Source organism: Azolla caroliniana, unplaced genomic scaffold (genome assembly GCF_043228905.1).
Source record: "Azolla caroliniana isolate FFs.n. ecotype wild unplaced genomic scaffold, voAzoCaro1.0.p SCAF_16, whole genome shotgun sequence".
Classification (NCBI taxonomy): domain Eukaryota; kingdom Viridiplantae; phylum Streptophyta; class Polypodiopsida; order Salviniales; family Salviniaceae; genus Azolla; species Azolla caroliniana.
Window position 1 is genome coordinate 18,436,636 of NW_028230451.1, and position 22,818 is coordinate 18,459,453.

The window sequence follows — 22,818 nt, forward strand, 5'->3', positions numbered from 1 at the left end:
GAACGAGCCGTGAAAAAGCTGTGGGCCGCGAGGGTAAAGAACAAGGGACGATTCGACCGGACTCACCAACTAAGGCCGAAGAAAATTGAGGAAGGCGATTGGGTTCTGGTATATGACAACAGCCTCAACAACTAGCACAAGGCGATGCGGAAGTTCACAAGGAGGTGGTTCGGGCCTTTGGTGACAAGCGCCAACGACAACGGGACCTACCATCTCACGGAGCTTGACGGGACAAGGATGGCAGTACCGGTGGCCGGGAAAAGGATCAAAGCATTCAAAAAGCGGCACGAGGATGAACCGGACCCGGACGACTTGGATAATGAAGACAACCGGTTCGGAGCGAATGGCGATCTGGAGGACGAAGGGTAAGAGCGGGCCGGTGTTCTCCGGCAAGAGTCTATTTTGGCGCATACCAGTGGATGCACGGTCAGGTGGGGGCAGATGTCGTGGAGAAAACCGTCCCTAGGCGGAATCGGAGAATGATGTGCGCGAACCGGCCCTTACACACGGGCACAAGTTTTGTTGTAATATACATATTTAGGTACAAGTCGGCTTATGTGAATATCCTAGGTCGCACGGATTTGATAGGTAGGAAATCGAGGCATATCTCTATCCGAAAGGACAGAGAATAAAGATGATGTAACAAGTTGTAACGGCCTCCCTCCTTGGGCTATAAAAGAGAGGGAGAGGAATCATAAGGGGGATCGCCTTTTTGTCGAGGACGAAGTGTTGCCGGACTGGGATCGAGCTCTTCTCCTCCGTCTTTCTCTGTATTTGCTCTATGCAGGTTTTCGGGAGGCTGACTCTGCTCCGCAGAACGCCCGAGTACTTCCAGTAGAGTCTCCATCTCGCTCTTCTGTGTGTGTGTGTGTGTGTGTGCGTAGGCGTAGGAGATTTGTCGCTCACCGGCCTGCCGGTTGTAACCCCTTTTTCATCAGAATATATATATATATACATATACGCATTCGTGTCGTTTCCGTTGTTTCATTCGATTGAGGTTTTTGTGTATTTGTGTGTGTGTGTGGAAGCATGACCGTTGTCTTTCTTGCTCCTTCTCCTGATCGGGTATTCCTCGGTCCAAGACCCCCGTGGTCCCGCCTCATTCTATACGCATGCGCGTAACAACGCGACAACGTCTTGGGTAACTTTGCATGTGCCACCATACTCCTGACCCTCTCCATTATGGTCCGGTTCATCCTCCCGGCCAACCCGTTTAGTTCTGGCGTCTTCGGCACGGTAAATTCGAGCCGAATTCCCTTCGAGCAGCAGTACTCCTCGAACTGCCCCCTGTATTCTCCTCCGTTGTCTGCTTGAACCGCCTTCAACTTTAGGCCGGTTTCTCTTTCCACTCTCACGTGGAGCTCCTTGAAGATGGATAACACCTGATCTTTCGTCTTCAACGGTGTGGCCCACAGCTTCCGATTGTGGTCATCTATGAATGTCACGAAGTACTGCGCTCCGGCATGTGACTTCGTGTCCACTTGACACACATTAGTATGCACCAACTCCAGTGATGCATTACGTCTCATCGGTGGCCTTGATCGAAAGGAGGTCCGGTTTTGCTTACCGGCCAGGCAGTCGGTGCACCTCTCAAGATGCACATCCTTCACCGGAATGAGGTTGTCATTGGCAAGCCTCTTCATCCCCTTCACGCTCATGTGACACAGTCTCTTGTGCCACAGCTCACCGGCAGTGTCGGAAGCAACGTTCACTTCTTCCGGGCATAACTAGGCATTCATCAGGTACAGTGTGTTGACCTTCCGAGCCTGAGCCACAATCAGGCTCCCCTTGCTGAACTTCATGACATCGTTCTGGATGCTACCCATGCTACCCATGTAGCCTTCAGACATCCTTCAACAGCAACTTGCATCCGGTTGGTGTTGTCACCCACACGTCTCCTATGCCGACAATTGTCATTCCCCATCCGGACACAGTTGTGATCACTGGGTATGTAGGATGAGAAGCATTTCCGGTCCGAGGTCAGGTGGAACAATGCTCTGGAATCGACAACCCACATTGTCTCGTCACCGACAAGGTTCAACTCACTCTCCTCAGTGATGAGCATCGACTCTTCTTCACTTCCCGCGATTGCCGTCGTTCCCTTCCGGTCCGGTCTTTACCGTTCCGGTCCGGTGACCGCTTCGAATCGGTATTGTCGGTTTCCTTGTCTTTCCGGAAATGCCAACAGTTCTTCTGGAAGTGCCCCAGCTTCCCACAATAGAAGCAAGTGGGCCTTGCCCTTGACTTTGACCGTGTCCCCGACTTTTCCCAATTCTAGGGACTCCGGTTCCTTTTTCTTCCTCGTTTCGATTCTGTAAGGAGCGCTTTGGAGTCAAAGCTCGTATCCTTGTCTTTCCAGCACGCCTCCTGATCTAGCAAGCTCGACTTGACTCTTGCTAGGGATAATTGTTTTCCTTCCGGCCCGGCATTGCCCAAAGTGACAACTAACGTCTCCCATCTATCTAGGAGGGAACCGCGCAGGAGCAATGCTAGTACCTCATTGGTGAGAGGTACTTCCAACGATGTTGCCTGGTGAATCAGCCCCTGGAAGGCATTCATGTGCTCCGCCATGCTAGAGCCATCTTGATAGTGGAGCCTCACTAGCTTCCAAAATATCGAAACTTGATTTGCAGCATTTTTGTTTTGAAACATAATGTCGATCTTCTCCCAGAGCTCATGAGCCTTACTCTCCTCATTAAAGTTGTTGTACAGGCTCATGTTGATCAAGCACCGTATGTACGCCGTTGTCTTCATGTGCATCACCTCCCATATCGTGGCATCGATCTTCTCCGGTCTCTTGTCCCCAAACTGAACCGGCAACCAAAGATCTTTAACCACGAGCATGTCCCTCATCTTCGACTTCCACACTGAGTAGTTGGAACCGATGAGCTTGAACATGTCTCCCAATGAATCTTCCATTTTCTGTGTTGTTTCACTCTGATACCAGAGTGTAGCGAATATGCGAAATAATGCTCGGCCACAACCGATTCTTCAATCAGTTAATGATAATCAAACACAGAAAAAAGGGGAAATGGAAGTAAGTACACAAACAGAAAGGAATGCACAGGATGTTAACATGGAAAACCCTAAATGGGAAAAACCACGGGAGCTCACAAACTCCAACTATCACTATGTCGAGAGGAATACAACAAGTAAACACCGAGGCAACGGCCTCGTGCTCACAATCTTCGCCTGGCAGCGGTTACAACAGAGACTCTCTCTCTCTCTCTCTCTCTCTCTCTCTCTCTCTCTCTCTCTCTCTCTCTCTCTCTCTCTCTCTATCTATCTCTATCTCTCTTTATCTCCCTCTGCTACGCTCTGTACAACAGTTACACCTATATCTCTATACAAAATAATGACAACCAACTTTTTAATACTATTTTCCCTAGGTCATATTTATACTAATATGACTTTCGGGCTATTTACAAATATAGCCCTTTTGGGCTCTCTAGAACATATTTATATATATGTCCCTTCAACCGGTGAGAGGTTCTCACCAGGCCTGCGTCATCCGGTTCTCACCGGGTACTCATCATCCGGTTCTCACCGGGTCTGCGTCATACGGTTCTCACCGGGTCTTCCTTGTCGGGTACTCATATCCCAGCCGGAGGGACCGAAATCCTAACAAGATGTGTACAACAAACAACACAGATATGCAAGAAGAAGAAGGGTGGGAGATAGATCTGGATTAAGCTTTAATGGAAGTTCTCTCTTATTCTCTTCTCTGTACCTCTCTTTTCTCTAGGATATTCTTTACAATGTTAGGTTTGAGTTTATATACTCAAGCCCTAACTAGAGAATGTGTTCACATTAAGGATACAAAGTGGAATGAGTCGACCTTTTATGCCAACACTATGGTATGATCATTTGATCATCCCAAGTGGTAAGGGGTATTTACGAGGATTCAAGTGATATTTGTCTTGCGAGCGATTTCAAGACTATGATGTGGAGGAAGATGGTGTTATATGTAGATCAACGATACAACCAGAGATCTTGCAACATGCTACATTCTCTAAAATAAGGGTCCTTGCATATTGTGGATCAAAGTGAATCATCAACCCCACAAATCGATGCAGTCAAGGAACATTGGAAACTGGGAGTATTTGAAAAGAAATCCTTAATAAGGTTGCAATGGGATCTAGGGGAATTTCAGTGGAAAGATCCATTTAACCATTCAGAAAAAAGGTGTGGTTTTTTTCGGTACTCAGTTTATATTGGACGACACATTTTGGCAGCTCAACGTAGGATTACACCATGGGCTAGTCAATTTTGGACCCATCAAGGGGTCACATCCGAAGTCTTAGCAAAGTTTTGGAGGACATTATGGGCAAGGAAACAAGAAATGAAAATAAATGTCTTCCAATGGCTAGTAATAGATAGAGCATTATCAATTGACTAGTGGTTGCAACAATCCGGTGGACCGACTACATGCATCTATTTTAGTTGTCCGATGGAGACATTGAAACATTGCTTGTGGGAATGTCAGGCTGCACAATAAGTTTGGAGAAGAGTGTTCCGAATTCTAACCTTTATGTTTAGGGATGACAGTTTTTCGTGGGGTATGGTATTATGGGCTACGGTAACACAAATGATGTGGCCATATGAGACATGTCGAAATGATACGATTATTAGAATTCAAAGAGGAAGGACAAGGGTGGTGCAACAAAGTCATATGGAAATTCCTTATATGTTAAAGGCAATGCAAGAGGTATGGGAGCTGTTATGCACCACCATAGTGTGGTTTATTTGGACTGCTAGATGTTCTAAGGTGTTTGATAATACTATTGTTCATCCCAGTGGAAAGTGCACAGAATGTTTGGATGCAAATGGTGCATACCTTGAAAGGGTAGTATGATGAAATTAGAGGTGAGACAGATGTTGCAATGTTGCAACGCCTCGAATTTATCGCCTATTGAAAGAAGGCCCCTTTTCTCACACTACAAAATGCAAGACCCATGTGGTTGCACCACTAGTATGGTTGTTCCCATCACCAATTACATAACTAGGTTATTGAGTGGTGGAGTGCTGACACTATCTATCCTTTAGGGATAGGGACCCATGGAAGAGTGCAACATACCAAGGGAAGCTTGACCGTAGGTCAACATTCTTGTAACTATTTATAACTAATGAAAGGATATTTTCGGGGAAAATAAAAAGAATATGTAATTTATTTATGTGTATATTTTTTGTGTTTGGTATATTGTGTGTGTGTGTGTGTGTGTGTGTGTGTGTGTGTATGTATGTACATATATAATTGTGTGTAATATGTAATATATAAAATATTTTTGTAAGAATGAGAACGACAAAACGTGACGTGGCAATTGTAAACAAGGTGGCCAGAGTTGCTCCCTATGGTCTCTAAAGGTGGAGGCCACTCTATATGATGGATCACGATAATCAACTATTAAAGACAGAACATATAGAAAGTGTTTGTTCCTTACGTGCTAGCTTGATTGTTTTATGTTGTAGGTTTAGAAAATTGATATCCAAAATGATTGTTTGCATACTTAAAAGACAAGAAGAAAGAAGGTAAGACATAATGAAATAATAAAAACCATAGAGAATATTGTTTGTATGCATGATCTAGATCCAAAAAAATGTGAATATAATGAATGCAATATTAGACCCATCAGTTTGCACATGAATGCATAACCAAAGCACAAGCTTTAAAACTGTAGCATTATGCTTGCTCATTTATATTAAAAATTCCAATGAAGCAAGCCCTTGGGAATCTACGAATCAAATCAATGGGGAGCATCTGCAAGACGGTCATTTAGGGCCACTTATGGGCCACTTCATGATTGCCAATCCCTAAATGCTTCACTATTGATGATTCCATTAGAAAAAAACTTACTTAGTTCTTGTTTGTCGAATCTTTTGTGACTACCAATCCGATCGTTGCGGCACAAGAGCTCTCTAGTCTCCAGGACTCGTATCTCGACAGCTTCTGGTGCAGATTCTGTCGTCTCGGGCCCCAATCTCGATTCCAAATCGGGCAGAGGCAACACCAGAAATATCAAGGGCGAGTTTAACGTAAAGGCACGGACAATTGTGTGGTGGGATGGAGTGCCATTCACATGTCTAGAACTTGTTCGATGCCACATGTCGCGAAGGTGTGACGCTTTTACGCACTGCTTTTTGGCATTTTGGCATATATGTTATGTGTACAGTGTATGTATAGATTACTTGTTTGCATTTATGGCCTCACAAATATCTCTAAATTTTTATTCCTAGGAAGCATCTTTGAAAAACACACAACATAAAATCAAAGAATTAAATATGTGCCTAAAAGATAGGGTTTGAAAAAACAGCGTGATTCTTTCTTGGGTATTAGGGTTTGCAGGTTTCTTTTGTTCCTCAAAATCATTTTGCTTCATGTGTTTTTCTTTTATGACCTGATACTTGTAGAGGCATATATACATATCAAAGAAATAGTCTCTCAGAGAAAAGAGTCTAAACATTTTCATACATTGCCATTTAAGCAAGAAATCATTTGGGTATTTGCCAGAAAACAATTTCCAGGAGCTCAATCTAATTCTTGGTCAAGAAAAAAATTTCAATCAGAGTCTTGGTCAATTTCGAATGCCAAAAAGGAATCAAGTTTTCACACTGGATCTTTGGTTTATAGAAACCTACTCAATTCATTCTTGGCAGCGATGAAATATTAGAAATCAAATCTGGGCCTTGGTCGATTTTACAGGGATGTTGGAATTCGTCAGGTCGAATTTGCAGAGACTTAACTTAGGTTCCTGGTCAATGTTTATTGGATTGATCAATCGTGACTACACTAATCAAATTGGGTCTTGATTGATTCATTTGTTGGAGTTGAATTGGCAGATATTTTATCAGGTAATTCGATAAATTATCTGAGCTTCAATGTAAAAAGATCAAGTTTCCTTCTCTGGTGTGTTTTTTCATCTCAGTTTATTTTCTTCTTTTTTGTGTTTATTTTCTTATTGATTTTTCATTTGCTTTATTTGAATTTTTTGTCACTGATTATTTTGGGCTTTTTTAAAGCTTGTCTTCTTCATAACTATAGATCAGTTTAGGATTCAAAGAATTCAATTTTGCTTTAAGAAAATTCTCGTTCATTAATCAAATTAGGGTTTCTGTTATGACCCACATCTTTCTATCCCAAACTTTTTAGTGCTCAACTGCCGAGGAATTTTCACGGTGTTAAGAACAAATATTTTTTGAGAAGAGGTAGCAGTGTGAAGAGGATGTTATTGTTTGTGCACACAGATGCCCGATCATCATTATCAATAGGTTTAATAAAACGCTTACATCCAAACAATGTGATATGTATATGGGTTTCTTGATTTGTTGCAACATCTTGCTACATAAAGCTCTGTACTCATATATATTTACTCGATATTACAGTTGTCATATACATGGAAACAAAATCACAAATTTCGCATGTCTGGTGATCGTATACTTCTTTCGCTCGGCTTCTCGTCGAAGGGAAGATTTAAAGATCTTGAAAGCATGGAAAGCTATGGACGCAAGTTACATGAGGCAATGGGATGCATTGCAAACTATGAGACTCCATGTAGTTGTGAAGAAAACTTTAACTCGAGCATGGTAGATGTTGGATGGATATGCACAACATCTTGTAAAGATGGAGAAGATAACTCGTCAACAGTGGCAAAGTATCCACATGCTTTGAATCAAGTCAACAGAGGTCAAGAAAGGGTTCATCATATGACTCTGGATCTGGATTTGAAATTGGGTCTCACGGTATGCAATACGAAGGTTTTATCAAAGGTCTGTATTATGCCAACATATCATAAGGGGAATTTCTTTTTAGGAAGAACTTACTCTGAAGATAGGATTTCCATCGATTCCGAGAATGTTAAGTGCATCTTTGATATAGAGCAGGAAGTTAAAGCACCAAGAAAAAACCTTGAGATTATACAATGTCACTCTCAACGCTTCGAGACTGTGTCAGAGGATTTTATCAAAAGCGATAGTTGTTGTGATGAGATAAACCTTGAACTTGGTTTGTGTGGAGGATCCGATTTGGCCTCAAATGTGCCAATTCTATCCATTAGTGCTAATATTTCCTCAGATATTGTGTCAAATGTACCACATCTTTCCATGGGGACCAGAAATTTCCCCTCCAAGTATGAACATGTCCCAATTCTAGATGAGGGTTCCACTTCTGGTAAGCTAATGAAGTCTACATTGAATCCAATGACAAAAACAACAGTGGCAGCAACGTTGATGGATGTGAGAGAAAATGAAGCATGGGATCTGGACATTTCTTCTGATAATGGGCATCCAGGTAGTTTTAGAAAAATTTAGAAGCTTTAGAAAGAAAATGTAGAAGTTTTGACAGTGTTTCTGAAATTTTAAAACTGCAGGGGCAAAGCAACTAAAATGACTAACATGATTTGTTGCGATATTGAAATTTAAACAGATGATTTGCTGATTATAAAGATTAGCTAGTATGATAGTGTGTCCTCTTGAAATTGATCTCACTGAATGGATTTTTCGGAATTGAGTGGTATTTTAGGAATTATGGTTAACCAGAGTGGCCTTTTAGGAATTTGGTGAACCCTTTGACTAGTATTATAGGAATTATGGTAAAACTGAGTTGCATTTCAATGAGTTGCCCGTGATTTTGAAACTGGTAATCACATGTTGACACATGTAGAGTTGGTGAAGGCCGATGTTTCATATTCGGGTGCCAGGGGGGAAGTTGGTGCCAAGGATTTACAACCCCAAAGAGCTTCCAAGCAATGCAAGTTCAAAGGATGTAGCAAGGGGGGCCGAGGTGCGTCAGGGCTCTGCATCGCACACGGTGGTGGTCGGCGATGCCAGAAACTAAACTGCAACAAAGGCGCTGAGGGTCGAACCCTGTTCTGCAAGGTGCACGGAGGTGGCCGGAGATGCCACTTCCTCGGATGCATCAAAAGTGCTGAAGGGAAGACGGACTTCTGCATTGCACATGGAGGGGGCCGCAGGTGCCGCCACGATGGATGTGGAAAGGCCGCCAGGGACAAATTGGGTTTATGCATTCGTCATGGAGGAGGTAAAAGGTGTCAGCAAGAAGGGTGCCCAAGGAGTGCTGAGGGTCTTTCGGGGTTATGCATCTCTCATGGTGGTGGGAGACGCTGTCAACACCCGCAATGTGGGAAAGGTGCACAAGGAAGTACTGGGTTTTGTAAAGCACATGGCGGAGGAAGAAGATGCCAATATGAAGGATGCACTAAAGGGGCCGAGGGAAGTACATCATTCTGTAAAGCACATGGAGGTGGAAAAAGGTGTACATACGGTGGAGGAATGTGCACTAAAAGTGTCCATGGAGGTACCTTGTTTTGTGTCGCACATGGGGGAGGTAAGCGATGCTCTATGATCGGTTGCATGAAAAGTGCAAGAGGTAGAACAAATTATTGTGTTAGACATGGTGGTGGAAAGAGATGCAAATCCGAAGGGTGTGATAAAAGTGCGCAAGGTAGCACTGACTTTTGTAAAGCACATGGAGGAGGGAAGAGATGTTGGGGACAAGAAGGTTCTGTATATGGTGGAAATGTATTGGATATGCATGGTTTAAGTGGTCAGAAAGGGTCTTGTGATAAGTTTGTGAGAGGGAAAATGGGGCTTTGTTCAACACATAATGATCTCCTAGAGCAATTTGATATGTCTAGGCATAATGGTTTATCCGATGTAAGATGTGAGTCATATACTAGTAGTGCTCTCCTTGATCAATTTGACACATGCAGGCATGATTTATCCAACTCAGGGTGTGGATCATATACCAGCATTGCTCTCCTTCACTGTGATACATCTATGCATGACATATCCAATACAAGGTTTGGGTCATTTACAGGTAGCAATGTACTACCAAAGCAGCAAACTGCTCAATTCGAAACTGTCAACCAATCCATCGATATGAGAAGCTATGCTACCAAATCCAATATTGCTTTAGCAAGTGGAAATAATATGTCCACACAACAAATTGAAAGCCGTCTGCATTGGATCTCCTCGCATGATGTTGGCAGTGCTAGCAATTCTCATGACTTGGGAAGAGTTGTTGGTAAGTATTCGCAAGAGGAAGATGAGAGAATTTCGTCATGTAGCAAAATGGTAGCTTTGGTTCCTACTTTTCCACATCTATCGTCTAATTCCCCCAACACATTTCCATTCAACAGTTTGGAAGAAAGGGTTCATGGAGGTAGCCATGTTATGGTACTACTTTCTGATGCAGCCACAACATGAAATCTGGATTCTCTTATATAACCTAGTTCATTTACTAGGGATGCCCTCTTAGTTTTGAAGAAATAGGGTTAATTCTTATCTACTCACTTACAAAAGTATATATCATTGGGTGCATTCTCTTCACCCATGTATGTTCATGCAAAGTGGTTCTTCATATGAGATAATGGCTCATACATATGTTGTCCATACGCACGTAGTCTTTCACATGAACATATAGTTTAAAACATGTACTATAACAAATACATATATATACTCATCATGTGTTATGTTCTCCATCATAACAATAGGTTCTACAAAAGCCCATTAATTGAGAACAAGAAAATGATTCCATATTTCCTCATTTTATATTAGACAATGCCATTATCGATGCAAATATTTATTAATATAGAATACCAAAGTCATATATCACTTGGTTCAATCATTCATTTTTCTTTCAAATTTCAATCAACGTCAAAACAAATGGTTTTCAATCTTTTATTAAAAGTGGTAAGAACCAGTCTACCAATCACATACCAAGGTCAGAACGAATTACAGCAAGAAATCCATGTGATCCGGATAGAATGAACTGCTTGATTAACAAACAGCACCAGGCACAGAAACAGAAAGCAAGCAGGGAAAGAGCAAATACAGGTTATGTAGATTTGTGAGGAAACCTCATTTAAGAGCAACAACAAATTTGAGATCTCCATCATCTTGCAAGTGAAGGCACAACTTAGAAAATAAAGGCAAAATAGACGGAACATTGATAGAAACATAGACCATTTTTTGAAGACCATAAATTCATGTTTACATAAAAGAAAATTACATGGGAAAGTAAAGAGCATAAACTCATCTTTTACAAAAAAATACCTTGCAAATCTTGTCTTCTACACATGTCTAGAAGAACATCTTCTCAAGACAACCAAAAATTCAAAAATTGCTCAGTTGTATCCACAAGGTATCGTGTATATATGAATGTAGAAACTTTCATGTGTATGAATACAGGGAGAGTTTCTTTAAAACATCTCAGTGTTCGTATATTCTATAAGAATTGCAATGCCAAAAGAAAATATTCCCACAAGGAAAATTTAAAACTAGCATTCTAAGTTTAGAGCATATATTATATTTTAATTCCACATGCAATTAACCTTGCTCTCTATTGGTTTGCGGCAAAAAATTTATGGTTATCAAGTAATGGTTTCATTTTGAACTTCTTCCCCCTTCAAAGATGACTTCTTCCATCCTCGCCTCCCTCGAGTTTTCCGTCTCACCACTACAAGCAATGAACTGGCAACACATACAACCTTTATAGCTTCTCTTGCAGCTGCAAAAGAAATAATAAATTCCCGAAAATAAGAGCCACTCCTTTCAAACACTAGGATGTAATTACCGGAACAATAACCTCACAAATGTTTTTGAGGTTTAGTATATTCTTGTAAATAAGCAAAACGTTGGGGCATTTCTGTGTTTCTTCCTCGTAGAATTTTAAGATAATGCTACTAAAATCTACTTTTCAGTTTCATTTCATAACATGGTATGATGAGTAGACATTGATCCAAAACTAAACCATCATACATACAACCTTACCAAGAGAAAGTATTGAAGTGTCTTTAAATCCTTCGTCGCGCCCTAATGGTGTCAAAGCTTCTTGCTCCAAACCAACTATGCCCACAAATCCTCCTCTCATCGACGTCCGCCAAGTGTGAACTTTACCCAATTCCGAGATTCCAGAACAAACACCTGCACCAATGGCCACTTGTTTGAGCTTGTCTCCATTTGTAACGCTTGGACCTTGGCCATCAACCAGGGTTGCTGGAACATTGTAAACCCCCGAAGCAGGATTTGGTCGGCCATGTGTCCAATGATGAACTTCTCCATCATTTGTCAGTGCAATAAAGTCTTCACCATAGCAACCGATATCAATCACCTACGACCAACAAGACATAATTACATGCAAAGCACCAGCATGAGGCATTCCCTCGTATTTCGCAAACATAGTGATCATGAATCAACATTTAGAAAGTAGAAAATAAAGCCATCACCACAGCAGCCAAGCATCAATCAGCTATGAGGAACAAGAAATTATGTGCAAACCAAAAATATGATGCATTTGCCTCATACTTGCAACCAATCAACCTTTCAAAACTAAGTATAGAAAGAATGACATAATTAACATCTGTAAATGATTTATGAAACTAACAAAAGATTATGGTTACATATGCTAACTTGTCAAAACGAAAGTAACAAAAGAAAAAAGGAATGCAAGAGATAAAAGTCAGGAGTAAACGCAACAAAATATTGGCAGCCCATTACATAAATATGATTTCAATTTAAAATAGGAGCTTGAAAAACAATAGATTTTCCTCTTAGAGAGGCAAATTGCTAATTAAAGGCAACACATAAAGAACAATCCTTACAGAGTGAAAAGTATCTTTTCTTATAATGATGTATCTGAGAGTAAGCCTATCAATCAATTACCTTTCGTCCAACCAATGTACCTACGGCTGGCTGGCAAAGTGAAAAAGGTGATGACCATTTGTTTGCAAAACCCGTCAAAACCAAGTTTGATCCAGGATAATAGCCTTGTCCCCATGTCCATGCACGACCATCATCAGTCATCATGATAGCATGATATACTCTTCCACACTGAAGAACAAAACACCAAAAAGCAAAGATAAACTTATTTCAATGCACAAAGGCATAATACTACTATATCAGTTCAAATAAGTGTGCATACTACCTGAATCTTTATCGGTTTTCCAGTATATCCTGTCACGAGATTCACTTCTTCCATGTAATCCCTTGTTGCCGACCGCATATATACAGATTCTGTATCAGTGATATAACTGTAAAAATAAAAGAATGTGGCACATTGTTAACGCAAAAAGTAAAAACCTGAGCAGCTACATTTTGAAAGGATATCAGTTATTTTACCCAATGAAAGGAGATTCATCCGCAGCCTCTACCATTCCAACACTGACTTGAACGATTCTACCAACATCCTTAGAAGCATCCGGGTTAGATCCAAAAAACGACTCTCGAAGGCTCGGATACCGGGGTTCATGCCTGAATTGATATGTATGCACCTAACAGTGACAAAAAGTTCATTTAGATATCATGGTGAATGATCTCAGTTCGGCTTTATACTAAGCAATGATATCAGCAAGTGCGATGACTTACAGGTTCATGAGCTTGAGATCCTTGGAGAATGATGTCTTCACCATTGCTACCCACTGCCACCAAATAAAAAGGATCGGGAACCTACAGTTATATGTTAGATTCCAAAATAAGTATGTGTTCATCTCTAGTAGTATAGTATAATAGTGTAAAAACTTTATCCCTAGACTGAAACATCTCCCTACTACAAATGAAGATGAGAAACATGATAGCAAACATAAGGAGGCAATAATATCCCCGAGCTTATAATAGCTCTTGCTCTATATACTACTTTGACTGATAATACAAGTGAAGTATCCTTTGGCATGAAAACAATGGCAGCATGTTGTTCAAGAAGTTGAAGAATAGAAGAGTTGCATAATATACCTGATCTTCTTGTTCAGCCTGATAACCAGCCGAAGCCCTATCCACATCTGGCCCTGAGATATCTACAAGAATAATGTGTTTGTCATCTAATAGGGAGATGTGTTCCCATTTGTTACATTGAGTGTGAATATTCCCATGTTTGCATCGCCAGATCCATACTTGACCAGCCGCAGTTAGTGCAACCAGATGGTGATGACTTGCCTGGTCAGGAAATTCAAAGATGCACAAAAGTTATAGCATAACAGAATACAAGACTTATGGCTGACACTCAACCTCAAGATTAATCATTAACGAGAGAGAAAGAAAGATAGATAGAAAGAAAGATATATTAACGTCTTTTAAGAGGCCAAAATGGCCTATAAGACCAAATAAGAGATTACATCTTGAGTGTTGTCTCGTTTTTGAGAACAAATCAAAATAAAATAAATATTACACAGTAAATATAAAAGTAAATAAGATGAAAAGAGAAGAAACGAGGGAATTTGGTTTTTGGCACATGTGAGATTCTCAAGTTAGGTATATTGTAGCTTTTGTCTTCGAAAGATCTCTAGCATAGGTCGATCCAGAATGGAAATGTCTCCAAAGCGAGGGAAGCACCAACAATGGCGGGAGATAATGGCTTTTATCTGTCGATGACAAGGGTGTCGAGGTCATGGTCCATGGGACCGGGGCCTACGTGCACAGCAAATTGCTATTGCCCAATCCCCTTTGTTATGTCCTGGTTTGGAGCCCATTTGTGTATCCCATGATGGACTTGTAGGATTAGTAGGAGTGATGGGGCTGTGATTGTTCTTTGTGGATGAGCTTGTGTGGCTGTATTCTTCAACAACTTTTCCCGATGTCTCTTGAGCTCTAGCAAGAAAAGTCCTAGGCATCGTTGGTCCTCATATTCCATTACCTTGCGTACTGGGCCAAAGCCTTGTTTAAAGAGGCAATGGTATCTACCTCTAACTTCATAAAAGACACTACAGTGACAAACATGGTGTTCTTTAGATTCCACTCCTTGATGACACAATTGGCAAATTCTCTCTTCTAGAGGTAGTTGTGTATATTTGCCTACCTCAATCTGTAACTGATGTGATGAAGTTCGCAGCTGCCCTATCACACTACACAGCGCATAAGATAGATGTATGTCCATATAAGGTGGCCTGATGATGAATCCATCCTCCAATGTGTGTAAGAAGTGTGTCTTATAGTGGGCCATCTTCGTACCAAGTGGTATTTTGGGGCTGATCCATGTTATCTTGTTTTCCAAGTTAATAATATCAGTTCGGATCACTCTATTCTTTTCCACTTTGGTCATATTTAGATGGAGACAGTCCAAGCAATATTGGAACGGGGGTAGTGCATTTATACTCATGCCTTGTGACTCGAACCATTGCTGCATTTCAGCATACCAACAATGAATGTCTCCATTTTCAGCCAGTTGTCTTGATGACATCAATGCCAACCTTGGGTACCTTCGTTTAGAGAGCTCCCAAAGACGTTGGATAAATGTCACTAATCGGAACAATGCCTCGATGATTATAGGTGCTGCTCCCATCTCTGCCCAGATTATATCATTTCACATAGTGTACATGGAGTTCATTAGTGATGCTTTATGTTCAAGAATTTTACTACTGAACTCTACAATGAGAGTACACATTGTAATTGGGAGAGAAAGAAAGAAAGAAATATTAACATCTATGGAGGCCAAAATCGGCCTATAAGACAAATCATGATTAGAAACTTGGGAGAATTCATGTTATCAATACTGAAACAAAAATAAAGCTCAAGATAAACAAGCATGAAATGCAGAACTAATTTGTATATAATTTAGAAAAAAAAATTATCATCCATAAAGAGGCCAGTTTTGACCTATGGGACCAGAGTATACATGTGTTCTTGATAGGTGTCTCCTTCCTAAAAAGGGGTATTCATACATGGAAGCATAAAGTCTCTAAGCGTGAATTAAGCATACACATATGAGCTCAACCTTCTACATGGTGTCTTAAGTTATCACTCCCTCTTAATATGTCATCATATCTTGCACGAATTGCACTGTATGCTGAGCATGTGAAGAGCAAGTGACATTCATCCTCTACCATGCCTTCATTGCATACTTTACATGCCTTCAAATTCATTACATTTTGATACCATGATGCAACTTCGATACCGAACTTGTGAGATAGAGTGTGAAGTAGTGTGCGGGCTCTACAAGCATTACTACTCATATTGGTAATGAGATAAGGTTGGATACGATCAATAGGCATTCTTGCCTTATATTGAGAACAACATTCGGGGTTGACATTTGCAATGTAGTATTCTAGCTTTGTCCTCTTAGCATCTTCCCACTTCATCCTTAATGATTCCACCAACCTTTCCTCAATCATTACATAATGCATAGCATCGCTCAAAAGCTCTAAAAGATCATCCACACCCCATCTTCTGAACCATTTTCATGGTGCGGAACATGGTATCCAAGGTTACACGGTGCAGTAAAGTGAGAATATGACGAAGTTAACCAAATGCACATGGGTGCTCAAGCAATCATCGCTATGATCTGGTGATGGAATGTTCCATGTCACTAGTTTCCTAGTATTCGCAGTCTCTGCCATCATCAATGTTCCTCTGGTCAGTATATGGTGACTCAGCATGTTGTCAATGGAGTTGTGGACATGGAAGAAGTGAGTGCTGTGAAGCAAGTTTATTACGAAGTTAAGCAAGTGCATCTGTGTGCTCACACGCGGATCAGACATGTGCCTTGAGGCCCTGAATTCATAGTCTCAGTTGTCATCGGTATTCCTTTACTCATTCTATGATGCACCTCTGCGCATAGTCTATGGATGCATAGGCATGAAGGAAGTCAGTGATCTGCAATTTTCATTGCATTCCGTATGTTAATACAAGAGTTGATATCCCATGCTTTTGAAGCTCGATCAAACTTCGCCCAAAACGCCATGGATCTGTCTTCTCCATCATTTGTTGAATGGTGTTGTATTAATGGACCTACCTCATTCAGCTCTTGGACTTACAGAAGTGTTAAAAAACCTAGCGCACTGCCTATCTGAGTTATAGCAAATATTTTGACAGATCCTCCAATTTCATCTCCACAATCCTTCAGAAAAATAGTTCGACTAACTGTTTCAAACTCTACCTAGTTCTAGAAGCCATAGGTCATGGGTTCAAATCCACACATGATACAACCAGATTGCCAAAGAATTTTTGAACTTTAAAACTATTTCCTATAAGCTCTAAGCTCTTCGGCATGCACAATTCAGCTCTTCTCGCTGATGTCTCTTTAGTAATTTATTGAAATTAACTACAATCACCAAAACCTATTGCAAATAATCGCATCACTACTAAATGTGCCTTTAACCTGTGCTATTCTTAAAAAGTTAATAGTTAAGAACTCTTATGAAATGGATGAATGATCACCTTGGCTTTAGATATATCGACTTACACTCTGTCGCACTGATTTCCAGTCATGCATCTTTATATTTTAACCCCTTACAAGTCAATAATCCCATCAATTGAGCACTCATCTCTTCTGGTTTAGGTGTTATGGCCTTATATATCCGAACAGACGGTTTTAGGTCCAATTTAATGTGAAAGGACCAATACAAAAATATTGGACCTCCAGCACGGAATGCACTCTTAATTGGAGGATGGTAAGTCCTTGAGAATGGAAACTGAACCCTCTTCTGGATCATCAAGTGACCACAACTCTTGGATTATAGCCCCTTTCCAATATACTGTGAAGTATCAGTCAGTGGCCAATCATAATGTGATAAAAATGTTGAACAAAATAGAATATTGGATTCGAAGTTGTTTCAAGTGAGCCACATATTCATACATAATCAACTAATTTCTTATCAAAGCAATCATATTGCCTTACCGCCAGATGAACTACTGGGGAAGACGTAGGCAGTAACCGCGTTGCTCGTAGTTCTGGACATTTGGACCTTTCAAAATTCACAACTTCACCCCAACCAAAGTACTCGAATGTGTCTGCATCACTTGCTGAAGCAAAACGTGCAGTCACCAATGGACGAGGTGGAGGATGAGAATCTGGGATTGGACTAACAACATCCGAGTCATCCATTCCCTTTATCATATTACTGCATCGGCAATTTTTTCAACTCAATGAACAATTCCTTTTTAATGTGTTCAGTTACATAACATTAAAGAAGCATTCAAAAAATAATGAGTTCATAAGAACGTCCATCAACAAAAAAGAACACATCCTGCAGCTACCTGACATGTGTGGTTTGGTTTCTTTTCCTCCACCTCCTGCAACATCAAAATCAAGTATAAGGAGCTACAATGTCCATATGAGTTTCTCTCAAACTAAAAAATCAAATCACAACTCCCTTGACTATATGATCAACTATTTAGAAAGGGTTAAAACCTTGTCGATATCGGGAGCTCTCCATTGGTTGTGTCGCCCCCGTAAAGACTATTGGCCCTTTGTTTATTTTTAGAATGTTCTTTCAATTGTCCCCTTGACAGTTCAGATTCAATTCGGGGTGAACCATCTGAAGTAAGATTTTGTTGATTCTCTTCTTCCAGTATTAATGTTGGCTCCAGTTCACTCCATTCCAGTTCTTCCTCATCTCCATCTTCATAAAGGACCTTCATGTTTTTGGTAAATCAGAAAGTGGTAAGTCTCTATTCATATCTAATCTGAAATAAGTCATTAAGTGCAAACCACAATGTGAATGCAGTTGCTCTTTTTTGCAAACATAGTGATGAGTAACCTTTCAAAATCCAAGTTTCTGGGATGGAGGAAATAACAAAAAAGCCATAATGCAGACAAGAGCTTTACAATATCTTTTCAAACTAAGCTTCTCAAAACAATATGCTATTAAAGAGGACTACTAACAATGTCAGTAACCATCATAACAGGCATTTGAAATAGTGAAAATGCTCCTAAATACACAAGTTTTTGTTTATTTCCTTTAGTGCCCCTAAGTTTTCGGTATTTCCCAAAATGATTACTTTTGGGGACTTGGCCACGGCAAAACTCAGGGCTATTTGCAGAGGTTTTTTCACTTAAAAAAAATACTCACCTTGTAATATTTCACCCTGTTATCATAACTAATTATCTTCCCATTGTACAATTCGCCACCAAAATCTTTCTGTGTTTTCCGGCCGACCAACTTTACGCCGCCACCCTCAGGATCTGGTAGCTCAGAGGTAGGACCATCTTTTCTTAGTGATGAATCTGTGAGCTTTGAGGATATAAGGCCATCAGAAGTGATCGAATGGATGTTTAAAGAACTTGTCGACTTTCGAGTAGAAATTTGATGCTCAGTTGGAGTTTCTTGTATTCTTGAATGTGCATCATCTTTATATCTACTGCTAAGCCTGGTCTGAATAACATTATCTTCCTTTTCACTGTCAGACTTGTCAACTATTTTTCGTTTCTTATCACGGCCCTTCCACCTTGATTTCCTTAAAGAGCTAGAACGTTTCTTCATTATTGGCTCATCATTAACATCTGATGTCTGATCTGAACTTGCTGAACCTTGGACATCACTCTCATCATTAGATGTGTCTATCACAAAACTTTTTCTGAAACCCCTTAATTTCCTTTCCTTAATGCCATCCTCTGAAGCTTCATGTTCAGTATCTTTCTTACCTTTCTTTGTACTCCTGAGATAAAACCAAATCACCATTCAATCATATATCATACCTGTGTTAGATGAATTGGTCATGGGTTGTCCTTGTTTATTATATGTTATGAGTTCAAATATTACATTTACTTATTTCTATCTTAATGTTTCTATGCTACAAATAACTGAGCAAAAGCGCATACATCCATAATCATTATTCATGAAGTTTCATGATTGTCAAAGGATGAAAATAACTAGGGCACCACTTGTAAACTGAATCCTGACCCAATGTATCTTTTAGAGCTTAAAAGTTACTTGAAACCAGACCTGCAGTCTGGCGGCAGTGTTTATGATTTATGCAACATGAATTATGAAGCTGCTTCTTCGTGAGGAATCAGAAAACCAATATCATCATTTTATGATGCAGTTCCAAACCCTTGAATTCTAGAATTACTTTATACCATGTATAAAAACCAACCTTTTGATGTTATTGGAAACACTGCCAGAACGTCGGTGTCTCCTCTTCTCATATGAATCATCTTCCATTGCATCATCACTGAGAACTAATAATCGTCTCACCTCCTTCCCCTCAAGCTCCTCTTCATCGCCGTCTTCATAAACAACCTTCATTATGAATTCATATAGTATTAACCATAAACAAACCAAAATCAATTGATCTTTTTAACACCAGAAAGTTATTGCAAGAAATTCCAGTAGCCAATTCCCTTGAGTATGTTGCAAATGGAAATAATTTATATGCACAGAGTAATGGATATATGGACACATACATACACACCACATTACATTTTTGGTTCATAAAATAATCAGATCAAGTGAAAATTACCTTATACCAATTCTTATCTGCATCATATTCAATGACATCACCTTCAAACAATTTCTTCCCAAACTGTTTTCTCACTCTTTTGCCTACCAGAGTATTCCCCTGAATTTCAACAAGTTTTATCAGAAAAAAGGTTCAGGACTTTGGGTACACCCTAAAAAAAGGCTTTTTGCATGCTTTATCACAAAAGTTGAGTTCCTCAAAACACACTTACATCTATATCTGTTTCCTCATGTGGATCTGCACAATCATCATTTTGTGTTATAAATACAAAATATTTTCAGGATATTGGTTTTCCTACAGGATTGATTGGACATGAAAAACGGTTGAGATTCTAGAATATACCAGGAAACTCATCGTCATCTTTCCTTTGAGATTGGGATGTAAGATTCAAGTTCTCAACGATCAGCACCGTCTCTCCTTCGACTGAGGACACCACGTTGTTGTCAAAAGTACTTGGAAATGGTGTTCTATTTAACAAGATGGAAGCCTTTGCTGCTTCAATTGAAATAAAAGGGTTCAAGAACGGTTGAAGTTTTGGAATGTTTGAAGATGAGAAAGAATCAATCAAAACATCACGAGCTCTTGATACAGATTGATCCATTGCCTCAGGTATGGACTGGTCCAATACCTCTGGTGAAGGTTCCATCACTGTTTCTAAGGCATTGGATGGCGCACCTCCTTCTATTTCTTTACCTTTCCCATTATCAAACTCTTTTGCCAAGAAATTGGATGATGGTGTAGTTCCATCTATTAATTTAGCTTCATCATCATCCACCTCTGATCGTAATGATCCTTCAGTTTCAGTTACCACGTTATCAATTGTGGTCGTTCTAAAATTAGCAATTTCTTCGTTCACTACACTGCATATTGTGTCAGTTACTACATCACTGATTGTGCTGGCTACGGCATTATCAATTGTTTCACTTACACCATTACCAGTGTCAGTTACTACATCAGCAATTGTATCAGTTACCACATTATCAACTGTTTCAGTTACTATATCACGTGTACTTTCAACCCTTGACCTTTCTGGTTTGTCCTTCCCCAGCTTTTCTATGTCAGGATGAGGTTCTGATCTCGAAACAACCGCCAAAGGCACTTCTTTCAATGGAACTGGAATTTCAGGAATATCGTTGCCGGATTCAGCCATGCCATCCATGATAACCTGCCAGATTATACTATAACCTTTTCCAGTTCCTTTTAAATCCTATGGAAATTTGTGTCTAAAGGTCTTTCAAATCCTGTAAAAGCAAAATACCAGAGGCTTTGCTTGCTAGACTTCACTCTGATGATATGAAGAATCTAACGACATGAGTAGATCATTGATTTGCCACGGTAGAATTTTTATATGTGAATTAGGACCCTGTATTAAATGCCCTTCCATCCACCTGACATTGTGGCACACAGAAAGAGTTAATCCAATCTTACACCATTTCAACATCAATAGACGATATATGCCCAAGAAATGAATGCATATTAATTCAGCAAAAATATTAATGGTGGCTATCCCATTGAATCAAAATGAACATTGCCACTCATACCTAGTCATTGATTTCGAGTGAACAGTCTTCAGAAATGCAAGGATATGAATTCGCATAAAGGAATAGGAACTCATTGCATATACCTACAGAGGTGATGCATAATAATGGGTACATAATTAATTTCCTTTCAGAAGTCCAGAGGGTAACAAAAGACAGTTTAGTTGGTACGAGATAAATAACCTCTTGTAAGGGTAGGCAACCAAGGTCACTATTCTAGTACATGCACCAAATCAGAGAACGGGGCAATGCTGTTGAGGTGATAAAGACCCTGCCAATGTGATTAAGATGCTATGAATATGATATAACATACTAAATACGTGATTAAGATGTTCATGACATCCTTAAGATACTGATGATTTCGTTAGGCTCCAAAAAATGCGATTAAGATGCTAATGATCTGATTTAACATACTAAATATCCATTTAAAGTGCTAATGATGTGGTTAAGCTGCAATTGATGAAGATGTTAACACTGCGTTTTAAAATACTAAATATGCAATTAGCATGCTAAGTATGTGATTAAAATGTTAATGATGTGATTAACATGCTAATGATGTGATACTAATGCAAAAAACAGGTAAATGGTAGGTTAGAGACAAAGTACAGAGCTTTCAATTGATGGAAAGAAAAATAAATCCTTCTAATAATTTGGGCTCCGTGGAGGTGAGTGACCTACTCATACAATAGGTAATATCCTGTATTCTATCACCTATACTCTGTTTTCACGTGAAAAGGAACACATTTAAGGTACATGACTCTGCGAAAGCAGATAAACCCTAAAATGGTTAGTGAAGGAGAAGGGCCCAAATTTAGGGTTTTCCAAGAAGAAGAAGAAAACCAAAAAGGAAGTGTGAGGATTTGTATAACCTGTTCAATAAATATGTAGCAACTATTTTCGTGAGAGTCTTGGCTAGAGAGGTTCGATGAAGACGACACCCATATTTCCCTTCTCTGTCAGGCTCTGTCTCTTCATTCTTCGCCTCTCTTTCTTCTTCGCTCTTCTGTCTTTTCTTCGTCTTTCTGCTTCTGCTTCTGCTTCTGTTCTCCCTCCCTCCTACAATTTTAACATGCACTCATTTTCACTTCAAATTCAT

At 40.0% G+C, this 22,818-nt stretch overlaps 2 protein-coding genes across 6 annotated transcripts; one reads left to right on the top strand and one right to left on the bottom strand.

Annotated features, from left to right (window-relative positions):
* The first annotated feature begins 6,833 nt into the window (after positions 1-6,833).
* On the top strand, positions 6,834-11,363 carry LOC147854140 (uncharacterized). The gene is made up of 3 exons (XM_087332367.1): positions 6,834-6,849; positions 7,381-8,284; positions 8,657-11,363. Exons 2-3 carry the CDS (start codon positions 7,417-7,419, stop codon positions 10,219-10,221), a joined length of 2,433 nt encoding a protein of 810 aa, XP_087188493.1. The 5' UTR covers positions 6,834-6,849; positions 7,381-7,416; the 3' UTR covers positions 10,222-11,363.
* Positions 11,193-22,681, bottom strand: LOC147854141 (uncharacterized). 5 transcript variants are annotated; one of them, XM_087332364.1, is made up of 17 exons: positions 21,906-21,951; positions 21,726-21,808; positions 20,527-21,572; positions 20,396-20,421; positions 20,185-20,283; positions 19,819-19,964; positions 18,795-19,380; positions 18,134-18,357; positions 17,980-18,015; positions 17,621-17,843; positions 13,744-13,944; positions 13,381-13,461; positions 13,135-13,286; positions 12,941-13,046; positions 12,679-12,846; positions 11,788-12,127; positions 11,193-11,524 (listed from the first exon to the last, which is right to left on the bottom strand). In XM_087332364.1, exons 3-17 carry the CDS (start codon positions 21,341-21,343, stop codon positions 11,388-11,390), a joined length of 3,342 nt encoding a protein of 1,113 aa, XP_087188490.1. In that variant the 5' UTR covers positions 21,344-21,572; positions 21,726-21,808; positions 21,906-21,951; the 3' UTR covers positions 11,193-11,387. The 5 variants fall into 5 exon arrangements, with proteins under 5 accessions (XP_087188490.1, XP_087188489.1, XP_087188491.1 ...); XM_087332363.1 differs by lacking the exons at positions 21,726-21,808; positions 21,906-21,951 and adding an exon at positions 22,592-22,681; XM_087332365.1 differs by lacking the exon at positions 21,726-21,808 and having other exon boundaries at positions 21,906-21,968.
* Between the last annotated feature and the right edge of the window lie 137 nt (positions 22,682-22,818).